The sequence below is a fragment of the Lipotes vexillifer genome, unplaced genomic scaffold, assembly GCF_000442215.2.
Source record: "Lipotes vexillifer unplaced genomic scaffold, Lipotes_vexillifer_v1.1 scaffold72, whole genome shotgun sequence".
Taxonomy (NCBI): domain Eukaryota; kingdom Metazoa; phylum Chordata; class Mammalia; order Artiodactyla; family Lipotidae; genus Lipotes; species Lipotes vexillifer.
In genome coordinates, this window is record NW_006769482.1 from 3,034,562 (window position 1) to 3,046,755 (window position 12,194).

General features: G+C 42.8%; 1 protein-coding gene across 7 annotated transcripts in view; it reads left to right on the forward strand.

The window, feature by feature from the left end:
* SYK (spleen associated tyrosine kinase) overlaps positions 1–12,194 on the forward strand; it is a 62,089-nt gene that overhangs the window by 13,348 nt on the left and 36,547 nt on the right. For all 7 annotated transcript variants that reach the window (XM_007445630.1, XM_007445631.1, XM_007445625.1 and 4 more), the window contains exon 3: positions 10,618–10,753. In XM_007445630.1, coding sequence (XP_007445692.1) covers positions 10,618–10,753 — 136 coding nt within the window. The remainder of the gene's footprint in view (positions 1–10,617; positions 10,754–12,194) is intronic.

Consider the following 12,194-nt stretch of genomic DNA (forward strand, 5'->3'; position numbering starts at 1 on the left):
GGGGGGGGGGCCCTCAAGGAAGCGTGTGCCTTTGCAGAAATCACTGCCCAAAAGCAAGAGATGCTCTATTTCTGCCTTGCATCAGCTCTCTTTTAATGCTGTTTTTCTTATGAAAATACTAAACACACAGAAGAGTGAGTCACTCTGTAAGTGCAGCTTAATGGATAATTCTAAAGCAAACACCACTGGAGTCAAGAACTAAAACACAAGCAGCATCGCAGCAGGCCGCTCACTCACACCCACCTGTTACAGGACACCACTTCCTGCACCCTTGTGTCCAGCATGCCCTGGCTTTTTTCTTATTTTTTCTTTGTCGTCACCACCTAGGACTTAGGCGTACATCAAAACCATTCGCATTTGCCTGTTTGGGAACTTCATGCATGTGGAATCACAGTATACGTTTTATCACTGCCATTTGTTTGTTTTATTCTATGACATTCTGTGGTATGAATACCCCGCAACCTACTTACTCTGCACTTAGTGAACACTTAGGCTGCTTACGGTTTTTGATAATCACAGATAAAGCTGTTATAAGCATCCCCACATACTTTATAGGTGCAGAATGCACACATTTTGTATATCTTGGAGTGTTTCGCTGACTCAGAGAGGATAAATAGGTTCAATTTCAGTAGAGAATTCCAAACTGTTTTCCAAAATGATTGAGCTGATTCATGCTCCCACAGGCAGTATACGAGTATGCCTATTGCCCTCATTCTCAGAAATATTTAGTATTTTTGGTCTTTTTAATTTTTGCCAGTCTGAAGGGCGTGTAATGTTATTTCCATTGTGGTCTTAATTTGTATTTCCCAATTTCTAATGAGGTGATTGAACCATCTCCCCAGACATTCTGTGATCCTCCATCCCAGTTTTAACAACAAAAGGTCAATCAGGGCATAAGGCAAGGTGGAATGGTTGGGCATTGGACATGGATCTGGAAAACCAGAGTTCAGATCCAGTTAATTGATTCCAGGACCCTGAGGTCCAAGATGCAAAGGACTTTAAATCAAAGAGAGTGGTATTTTGCAATGGAATATTAATCAGCCATAGAAAGAAACGAAATTGAGCTATTTGTAATGAGGTGGATAGACCTAGAGTCTGTCATACAGAGTGAAGTAAGTCAGAAAGAGAAGGACAAATACCGTATGCTAACACATATATATGGAATTTAAGAAAAAAAAAATGTCATGAAGAACCTAGGGGTAAGACAGGAATAAAAACACAGACCTACTGGAGAACGGACTTGAGGATATGGGGAGGGGGAAGGGTGAGCTGTGATAGGGCGAGAGAGAGACGTGGACATATATATACTAACAAATGTAAGGTAGATAGCCAGTGGGAAGCAGCCGCATGGCACAGGGATACCAGCTCGGTGCTTTGTGACCGCCTGGAGGGGTGGGATAGGGAGGGTGGGAGGGAGGGAGACGAAGAGGGAAGAGATATGGGAACATATGTATATGTATAACTGATTCACTTTGTTATAAAGCAGAAACTAACACACCATTGTAAAGCAATTATACCCCAATAAAGATGTTAAAAAAAAAAAAATGCATACGGTTCCGAGAAACTGTCACCACCAAGTGGAGCCTAAGGAAACATGACACTGAATATAACGTGGGATCTGGGCTGGGATCCTGGAGGAGAAAAAGAGAGAAGGTAAAAACTAAGGAAATCTGAACACAGGAGGGATTTTCCTTAATGACAGTGTATCAATATCGGTTCATTAATTGTGACAAGTGTACCATATTAATAACAGAGGAGACTGGGTGTGTGGGACAGGGGAGCTCTCTGTCCAATTTTTCTGCAAACTTAAAACTGTACTAAACAAAAAAAAAAAAAAAAAAGAAAAGAGAGTGGTATTTTGGAATGGCCTATGAGCATCATTATCCTAATGTCACCTTTTATATGTATATACGTAAATTGATATTGCTTCATATTAAGAATTTGTATAGTTCTTTGTACCTCCAAACTATCCTATTTGTTTGCCACGGATGCCTATAAAATAAACAAAGCAGGTCTGAGTAGCCCCACATTATAAAATAGCTTCCCTACAAGATAGACTCAGTTATCTCTCGTATAAAAATATGTTTTTCCTTTTCTGTGTGGTGGTTTTTCGGTCTGACAGCAACCAACTGGCGTTAATGGGCCATGTAACCGTGAAAGGGAGCTTACACTTTGGGGTGCCGGTGACCTGGTTGGGTTGGGAGGAAGGGATGTTTTCACAGAGCAGAAGGTTTCAGAAGCGGCCCCTACAGAGGCCGAGGCGGGTCTGGGCCTTTCCCGCCACCCACACCAGCTGCCCTGAGCACTGGTGCATGGAAGGAACCCGTTCATCACACACAGCCAAGCACGACTTAAACTTATTTTTAAAACAAGGTTCCAACGACACAGCTCATATCTCAAGTCCTGGGTTAGCTTTTTGAGGTGAACCTACAAGGCCAGGGGTGACCACGTCAGCTTCCAAAGTGCGTCTTGTGGATGTGGCCTCGTACAACCGAAAGGAGGCATCAGAAATTTCCCCTCAACATGGAAATCCAACAGCAGCTTGGCATATTTGAACTCTTCCCAAAATACAGTGCATTGGGCACATTGCTTAACATTTGGGGGCCTCAGTTTCCTCATTTTAGAAAATGCCAAGGCCGGAGAGGCTTTCTGGGACCTCTGGGACCTCGGTGACTCACCCTCTCGCAGATCTTGTGATCCCAAGGGCTTGAGTTGCTGAGAGGGAAGATGGGCTGAGGATGGCGATGACTAAGGAATTCAGCTGGGGAGGGGCTTCACCTCCATTCTGTGCCTTTGCAGCCCCACCTGGCCTGCGCCCTCCCCAAGTCCCACAGGCCCTCCCCGTGGGGGGCAGGTCCCCCTGCATCACAGCGGGTGCCTCTCTGCTCCGTATCAGACTCACAAGTCTCATTTCCTGAATAAGGGAAGGGGGTGGTGCCCAGGAGCACACACTGGGACCAGGAGGCAGAGCCTGGGCGCCCAGCACAGCCAGTGCAGGCCTGGCTCTGCTTGCTGCTCACCACCCCACGCTGGAGGACATTTTCTTCTCCGGGCAACGTCATCTAACCGCATCACGTGGAACAGTTTTTTGTTTTTGTTTTTTTTTATTAAAAAGGAAGTCACTTTTAATAAAGACAAAAACATAATTTTTTTATACATATGTTCCCATATCTCTTCCCTCTTGTGTCTCCCTCCCTCCCACCCTCCCTATCCCACCCCTGCAGGCGGTCACAAAGCACGGAGCTGATCTCCCCGTGCTATGCAGCTTCTTCCCACTAGCTATCTACCTTACGTTTGGTAGTGTATATATGTCCATGCCTCTCTCTCACTTTGTCACAGCTCACCCTTCCCCCTCCCCATATCCTCAAGTCCATTCTCTAGTAGGTCTGTGTCTTTATTCCTGTCTTACCCCTAGGTTCTTCATGACATTTTAAAATTAAATTCCATATATATGTGTTAGCATATGATATTTGTCTCTTTCTGACTTACTTCACTCTGGATGACAGACTCTAGGTCTATCCACCTCATTACAAATAGCTCAATTTCGTTTCTTTTTGCGGCTGAGTAATATTCCACTGTATATATAAACCACATCTTTATCCATTTGTCCGATGACGGACACGTAGGTTGTTTCCATCTTGGGGCTATTGTAAATAGAGCTGCAATGAATATTTTGGTACATGACTCTTTTTGAATTATGGTTTTCTCAGGGTATATGCCGAGTAGTGGGATTGCTGGGTCATATGGTAGTTCTATTTGTAGTTTTTTAAGGAACCTCCATACTGTTCTCCACAGTGGCTGTATCAATTTATATTCCCACCAACAGTGCAAGAGGCTTCCCTTTTCTCCACACCCTCTCCAGCATTAATTATTTCTAGATTTTTTGATGACGGCCATTCTGACTGGTGTGAGATGATATCTCATTGTAGTTTTGATTTGCATTTCTCTAATGATTAGTGATGTTGAGCATTCTTTCATGTGTTTGTTGGCAGTCTGTATATCTTCTTTGGAGAAATGTCTATTTAGGTCTTCTGCCCATTTTTGGATTGGGTTGTTTGTTTCTTTGTTATTAAGCTGCATGTGCTGCTTATAAATTTTGGAGATTAATCCTTTGTCAGTTGCTTCATTTGCAAATATTTTCTCCCATTCTGAGGGTTGTCTTTTGGTCTTGTTTATGGTTTCCTTGGCCATGGAAAAGCTTTGAATTTCATTAGGTCCCATTTGTTTATTTTTGTTTTTATTTCCATTTCTCTAGGAGGTGGGTCAAAAAGGATCATGCTGTGATTTACATCATAGAGTGTCCTGCCTCTGTTTTCCTCTAAGAGTTTGATAGTTTTTGGCATTACATTTAGGTTTTTAGTCCATTTTGAGCTTATTTTTGTGTATGGTGTTAGGGAGTGATCTAATCTCATACTTTTACATGAACCTATCCAGTTTTCCCAGCACCACTTATTGAAGAGGCTGTCCTTTCTCCACTGTACGTTCCTGCCACTTTTATCAAAGATAAGGTGTCCATATGTGCGTGGGTTTATCTCTGGGCTTTCTATCCTGTTCCATTGATCTATCTTTCTGTTTTTGTGCCAGTACCATACTGTCTTGATTACTGTAGCTTTGTAGTTTAGTCTGAAGTCAGGGAGCCTGATTCCTCCAGCTCTGTTTTTCGTTCTCAAGATTGCTTTGGCTATTCGGGGTCTTTTGTGTTTCCATACAAATTGTGAACTTTTTTGTGCTTGTTCTGAGAAAAATGCCAGTGGTAGCTTGATAGGGATTGCATTGAATCTGTAGATTGCTTTGGGTAGTAGAGTCATTTTCACAATGTTGATTCTTCCAATCCAAGAACATGCTATATCTCTTCATTTCTTGTAACATCTTTAATTTCCTTCGTCAGTGTCTTATAATTTCCTGCATAGAGGTCTTTTGTCTCCTTAGGTAGGTTTATTCTTAGATATTTTATTTTTTTTTGTTGCAAAGGTAAATGGGAGTGTTTTCTTGATTTCACTTTCATATTTTTCATCGTTAGTGTATAGGAATGCCAGAGATTTCTGTGCATTAATTTTGTATCCTGCTACTTTAACAAATTCATTGATTAGCTCTAGTAGTTTTCTGGTAGCATCTTTAGGATTCTCTGTGTATAGTATCATGTCATCTGAAAACAGTGATAGCTTTACTTCTTCTTTTCCCATTTGGATTCCTTTTATTTCCTTTTCTTCTCTGATTGCTGTGGCTAAAACTTCCAAAACGATGTTGAATAAGAGTGGTGAGAGTGGGCAACCTTGTCTTGTTCCTGATCTTAGTGGAAATGGTTTCAGTTTTTCACCATTGAGGTCGATGTTGGCTGTGGGTTTGTCATATATGGCCTTTATTATGTTGAGGAAAGTTCCCTCTATGCCTGCTTTCTGCAGGGTTTTTATCATAAATGGGTGTTGAATTTTGTCGAAAGTTTTCACTGCATCTATTGAGATGATCATATGGTTTTTCTCTTTCAATTTGTTAATATGGTGTATCACGTTGATTGATTTGCGTATATTGAAGAATCCTTGCACTCCTGGAATAAACCCCACTTGATCATGGTGTATGATCCGTTTAATGTGCTGTTGGATTCTGTTTGCTAGTATTTTGTTGAGGATTTTTGCATCTACGTTCTTCAGTGATATTGGCCTGTAGTTTTCTTTCTTTGTGACATCCTTGTCTGGTTTTGATAGCAGGGTGATGGTGGCCTCATAGAATGCGTTTGGGAGTGTTCTTCCCTCTGCTATATTTTGGAAGAGTTTGAGAAGGATAGGTGTTAGCTCTTCTCTAAATATTTGATAGAATTCACCTGTGAAGCCATCTGGTCCTGTGCTTTTGTTTGTTGGAAGATTTTTCATCAGTTTCAATTTCAGTGCTTGTGATTGGTTTGTTCATCTTTTCTATTTCTTCCTGATTCAGTCTTGGCAGGTTGTGCCTCTCTAAGAATTTGTCCATTTCTTCCAGGTTGTCCATTTTATTGGCATAGAGTTGCTTGTAGTAATCTGTAATGATCTTTTGTATTTCTGCAGTGTCAGTTGTTACTTCTCCTTTTTCATTTCTAGTTCTATGGATTTGAGTCTTGAATCTGGCTAACAGTTTATCAATTTTGTTTATCTTCTCAAAGAATTAGCTTCTAGTTTTATTGATCTTTGCTATCATTTCCTTCATTTCTTTTTCATTTATTTCTGATCTGATTTGTATGATTTCTTTCCTTCTGCTAAATTTGGGGTCTTTTTGTTCTTCTTTCTCTAATTGCTTTCGGTGCAAGGTTAGGTTGTTTATTCGACATGTTTCCTGTTTCTTAAGGTAGGATTGTATTGCTATAAACTTCCCTCTTAGAACTGCTTTTGCTGCATCCCATATATTTTGGGTCGTCATGTCTCCATTGTCATTTGTTTCTAGGTATTTTTTGATTTCCTCTTTGATTTCTTCACTGATCACTTCGTTATTAAGTAGTGTATTGCTTAGCCTCCATGTGTTTGTATTTTTTACAGATCTCTTCCTATAATTGATATCTAGTCTCATAGCATTGTGAGTGGAAAAGATACTTGATACAATTTCAATTTTATTAAATTTATCAAGGCTTAATTTGTGACCCAAGATATGATCTATCCTGGAGAATGTTCCATGAGGACTTGAGAAAAATGTGTATTCTGTTGTTTTTGGATGGAATGTCCTATAAATATCAATTAAGTCCATCTTGTTTAATGTATCATTTAAAGCTTGTGTTTCCTTATTTATTTTCATTTTGGATGATCTGTCCATTGGTGAAAGTGGGGTGTTAAAGTCCCCTACTATGATTGTGTTACTGTCGATTTCCCCTTTTATGGCTGTTAGCATTTGCCTTATGTATTGAGGTGCTCCTATGTTGGGTGCATAAATATTTACAATTGTTATATCTTCTTCTTGGATCGATCCCTTAATCATTATGTAGTGTCCTTCTTTGTCTCTTCTGATAGTCCTTATTTTAAAGTCTATTTTGTCTGATATGAGAATTGCTACTCCAGCTTTCTTTTGGTTTCCATTTGCATGGAATATCTTTTTCCATCCCCTTACTTTCAGTCTGTATGTGTCTCTAGGTCTGAAGTGGGTCTCTTGTAGACAGCATATATATGGGTCTTGTTTTTGTATCCATTCAGCCAATCTGTGTCTTTTGGTGGGAGCATTTAGTCCATTTACATTTAAGGTAATTATCGATATGTATGTTCCTATTCCCATTTTCTAAATTCTTTTGCATTAGTTATTTATGTCTTTTCCTTCTCTTGTGTTTCTTGCCTAGAGAAGTTCCTTTAGCAGTTGTTGTAGAGCTGGTTTGGTGGTGCTGAACTCTCTCAGCTTTTGCTTGTCTGTAAAGGTTTTAATTTCTCCATCAAATCTGAATGAGATCCTTGCTGGGCAGAGTAATCTTGGTTGCAGGTTTTTCTCCTTCATCACTTTCAATATGTCCTGCCAGTCCCTTCTGGCTTGCAGAGTTTCTGCTGAAAGATCAGCTGTTATCCTTATGGGGGTTCCCTTGTGTGTTATTTGTTGTTTTTCCCTTGCTGCTTTTAATATGTTTTCTTTGTATTTAATTTTTGACAGTTTGATTAATATGTGTCTTGGTGTATTTCTCCTTGGATTTATCCTGTATGGGACTCTCTGTGCTTCCTGGACTTGATTAACTATTTCCTTTCCCATATTAGGGAAGTTTTCAACTATAATCTCTTCAAATATTTTCTCAGTCCCTTTCTTTTTCTCTTCTTCTTCTGGAACCCCTATAATTCGAATGTTGGTGTGTTTAATGTTGTCCCAGAGGTCTCTGAGACTGTCCTCAGTTCTTTTCATTCTTTTCTCTTTATTCTGCTCTGCAGTAGTTATTTCCACTATTTTATCTTCCAGGTCACTTATCCGTTCTTCTCCCTCACTTATTCTGCTATTGATCCCATCTAGCGTATTTTTCATTTCATTTATTGTGTTGTTCATCGTTGTTCCTTTCATCTTTAGTTCTTCTAGGTCCTTGTTCAATGTTTCTTGCATTTTGTCTATTCTATTTTCAAGATTTTGGATCATCTTTACTATCATTATTCCGAATCCTTTTTCAGGTAGAGTGCCTATTTCCTCTTCATTTGTTAGGTCTGGTGGGTTTTTATCTTGCTCCTTCAACTGCTGTGTGTTTTTCTTTCTTCTTATTTTGCTTATCTTACTGTGTTTTGGGTCTCCTTTTTGCAGGCTGCAGGTTCGTAGTTCCCGTTGCTTTTGATGTCTGTCCCCAGTGGCTTAGGTTGTTTCAGTGGGTTGTGTAGGCTTCCTGGTGGAGGGGACTAGTGCCTGTGTTCTGGTGGATGAGGCTGGATCTTGTCTTTCTCATGAGCAGGTCCACATCTGGTGGTGTGTTTTGGGGTGTCTATGGACTTATGATTTTTGTCAGCCTCTTTGCTAATGGGTGGGGTTGTGTTCCTGTCTTGCTAGTTGTTTGGCATAGGATGTCCCACACTGTAGCTTGCTGGTCGTTGAGTGAAGCTGGGTGCTGGTGTTGAGATGGAGATCTCTGGGAGATTTTCACTGTTTGATATTATGTGGAGCTGGGAGATCTCTTGTGGACCAGTGTCCTGAAGTTGGCTCTCCCACCTCAGAGGCACAGAAGTGACTCCTTGCTGCAGCACCAAGAGCCTTTCATCCACATGGCTCAGAAGAAAAGGGAGAAAACACAGAAAGAAAGCATTAGTAGAAGTAGAAAGAAAGAAAGAAAGAGAAAGAAAGAAAAAGAAAGGAGGGAAGGAGGGAGGGAGGGAGGAGGGAAGGAAGGAAGGAGGGAAGGAAGGAAAAAAGATAGAAAGAAGATAAAGTAAAATAAAGTAAGATAAAATATAATAAAATTATTAAAATAAAAAAATAATTATTAAGAGAAAAAAAGTAACGGACGGATAGAACCCTAGGACAAATGGTGGAAGCAAAGCTATACAGACAAAATGTCACACAGAAGCATACACATACACACTCACAAAAAGAGGAAAAGGGGAAAAAATCTTAAATCTTGTTCTCAAAGTCCACCTCCTCAATTTGGGATGATTCGTCGTCTAAAGGAGGGAAGGAAGGAAAGAAAGAACGAAGATAAAGTAAAATAAAATTATTAAAATAAAAAGTAATTAGTAAGGAAAAAAGTTAAAAAAAAAAACAGACGATAGAACCCTTGGACAAATGGTGGAAGCAAAGCTATACAGACAAAATATCACACAGAAGCATACACATACACACTCACAAAAAGAGGAAAAGGGGAAAAAATCATAAATCTTGCTCTCCAAAGTCCACCTCCTTAATTTGGGATGATTCGTTGTCTATTCATGTATTACACAGATGCAGGGTACATCAAGTTGATTGTGGAGCTTTAATCCGCTGCTTCTGAGGCTCCTGGGAGAGATTTCCCTTTCTCTTCTTTGTTCTCACAGCTCCCAAGGGCTCAGCTTTGGATTTGGCCCCGCCTCTGCGTGTAGGTAGCTGGAGGGCGTCTGCTTTTCCCTCAGACAGGTCGGGGTAAAAGGAGCCGCTGATTCGAGGACTCTGGCTCACTCTGGCCGGGGGTAGGGAGGGGCATGGAATGCGGGGCAAGCCTGCGGCGGCAGAGGCCTGCGTGACATTGCACCAGCATGAGGCACGCCGTGTGTTCTCCCGGGGGAGTTGTCCCTGGATCACTGGACCCTGGCAGTGGCGGGCTGCATAGGCTCCCCGGAAGGGGGTTGTGGATAGTGACCTGTGCTCCCACACAGGCTTCTTTGTGGTGGCAGCAGCAGCCTTAGCATCTCATGCCCGTCTCTGGGGTCCGCGCTTTTAGCCGCGGCTCGCGCCCGGCTCTGGAGCTCCTTTAGCAGCGTTCTTAATCCCCTCTCCTCGCGCACCAGGAAACAAAGAGGGAAGAAAAAGTCTCTTGCCTCTTCGACAGGTCCAGACTTTGTCCCGGACTCCCTCCCATCTAGCCATGGCGCACTAACCCCCTGCAGGCTGTGTTCACGCTGCCAACCCCAGTCCTCTCCCTGTGCTCCGACCGAAGCCACATGGAACATTTGAAATACCCGTCCTGGTCCTGCCCTCTCCTCCCTGCAAAGGGGAGAGCGAGCTTGAGGGAGTGAAGAGGGCTTTCAGCCCCCTCCATCTGGGGTCCAGAAGGTTCCTACTTAAAATGCCCACCAGACACCCCCCCTCCATGCCCACCCTTGGCTAGATAGGGGAGCTGCACTTCCTGGAACCTGATCCAAATGCAGACCTCACTGAAAAGAGGAGGTGAGTGAAGAGGGCTCTACAGACTCCCCAGCTGCAGAATGCTGAGAGTCCCACTTACTGGTACCCTGAGGAGCGTGCTGCTCCAGGCAAACAGAGGACTTACCCCAGAGGCCTCTCCTGATGCCCACCCAACGCTCCCCAGCCTGCTGGGCTTGGCTGTGGCCTGTTCCCGACCATAGCATTTCCTTGTCTGGAGCTTGTGGTGTCACTGAGCTGTGGGCTGGGCCTCCCTGGGTACAAAGTCCTTGACCCCTTGTCCCCGAGGTTGGGATGCTGTTGCAGGCTGCCTCCCCAGGGTGCTCCTCCCTTCCAGGCGGTAGGAGTGATGGTGATGCTCTGTCTCCTCTCTTCCAGGATCAGGTCCAGGGACAACGGGTCTTATGCCCTGTGCCTGCTTCACGAGGGGAAAGTGCTGCACTACCGCATCGATAAGGACAAAACGGGGAAGCTCTCCATCCCTGGCGGGAAGAATTTTGACACACTATGGCAGGTATACATCATCCTCAGAAAAGAGAGGAACCGGGCCCTGGACCTTGTTAAAATATGCCACCTGGGTCCTTGCCCAGACCTGCCCAATCAGAGTCTGCTTTTCAGCCTTCAGGTTCCTGAATGACTGGTCTAGGGTCATCATGTCAGGTGACAGAGGCTCCCATAGCTTATCCAGGGCCCCTCAGCTCTTGGCACTAGGAAGTGGTACCCACTCAGGACTGTGCTTAGTTTTAACCAGAGACCCTGCCTTGGGGCACTAGAGGCATTTCTTTCTAAGACGTTCTGCCTGGAACCCAGAACAACCTATCATACAAATACACACAATAGAAAGTTGTGGATGGTTGGGAAGGGAGGCCTAGAAGTGGCTAATCAGACTGTTCTTTGAGTTGTGAGAGGCCAAATTTAATATAAAATGCCAGGTGCCATTCTCACTGCAAAATGAATCTTGCTGCAAAATTAGGGCAACCTGGCAGTTGAACCTGCGCTTCAGGCCGCCACTTGTATAGGATTGTTCAGCCCTGGTCTAAAAAGGGGTTCTTCTTGACCTACCTGATAGTAAACCTGAAAACAGAGCGTAATTTGGGAGTTTCTTAGGTACTAGTGAGCCCTAATCCGGTGTTCATCCCTGCTTTCCATTGGGCACAAATGACTTGGCTTCATTCTAAATCACAGCTCCATGAGGAAATGGCAAAGCATCCTATAAACTGTAGTGGGTCCAGAGACAGAGAAAACCAAGGGACTCTGCCATCCCAAGAGCGACAGCTATGTTGAGCTTTTGTAGGTTCGGGACGTCATCGGGGATGGGTTCAAATGTCCACACCAGGCCCCGCCAGGAACCTCATGTGTGGTTACAGCAGGAAAGGACCTGACTCAAAATCTTGCCTTTTTAAAAACTGTGATCAGGGAATCCCCATTACCTTTAAAGCACTTAGAGTAACCACCACACGGTGTATTTTGGTTCCTAATGCTGTAGTTGGGGACAAAAATCTTCTTTGAATGCTGGTTATTTTAATATTTATTTATATGAGTCATAATGCTGACATTGTCTTTTGGTTTGTAGATCATTAGCATGTAGCTTATTATCAACCACAGACTTTGCTTTGTTTTAATGGTATCACTTTGGAAGAGTATTTAACCTATTAGGTACTAATGCCCAATGCAAATCAGAGAGATGAGTAGGGAATGTTGCCTTCTGGTATTAATTTCCCATCAGAGTCTCTCACTTCCTACAAGAATTGTTGATGGTGTGCATTTAAAGGCATTGGAGTCCATCTGTCAGCCCAATGCTTGAGGGTCCTGGGCTCCATCACAGGTACACAGCCATTACACTTCTCCTGAATGACCACTTTCCCTGTCTGAGCCCAGTCACAGTTTCCAAGTCTGCATGCTGACTACAATGTTAAACATCTTTAATTGGAAAGTTCCTTCCCAAGACTCTTTCC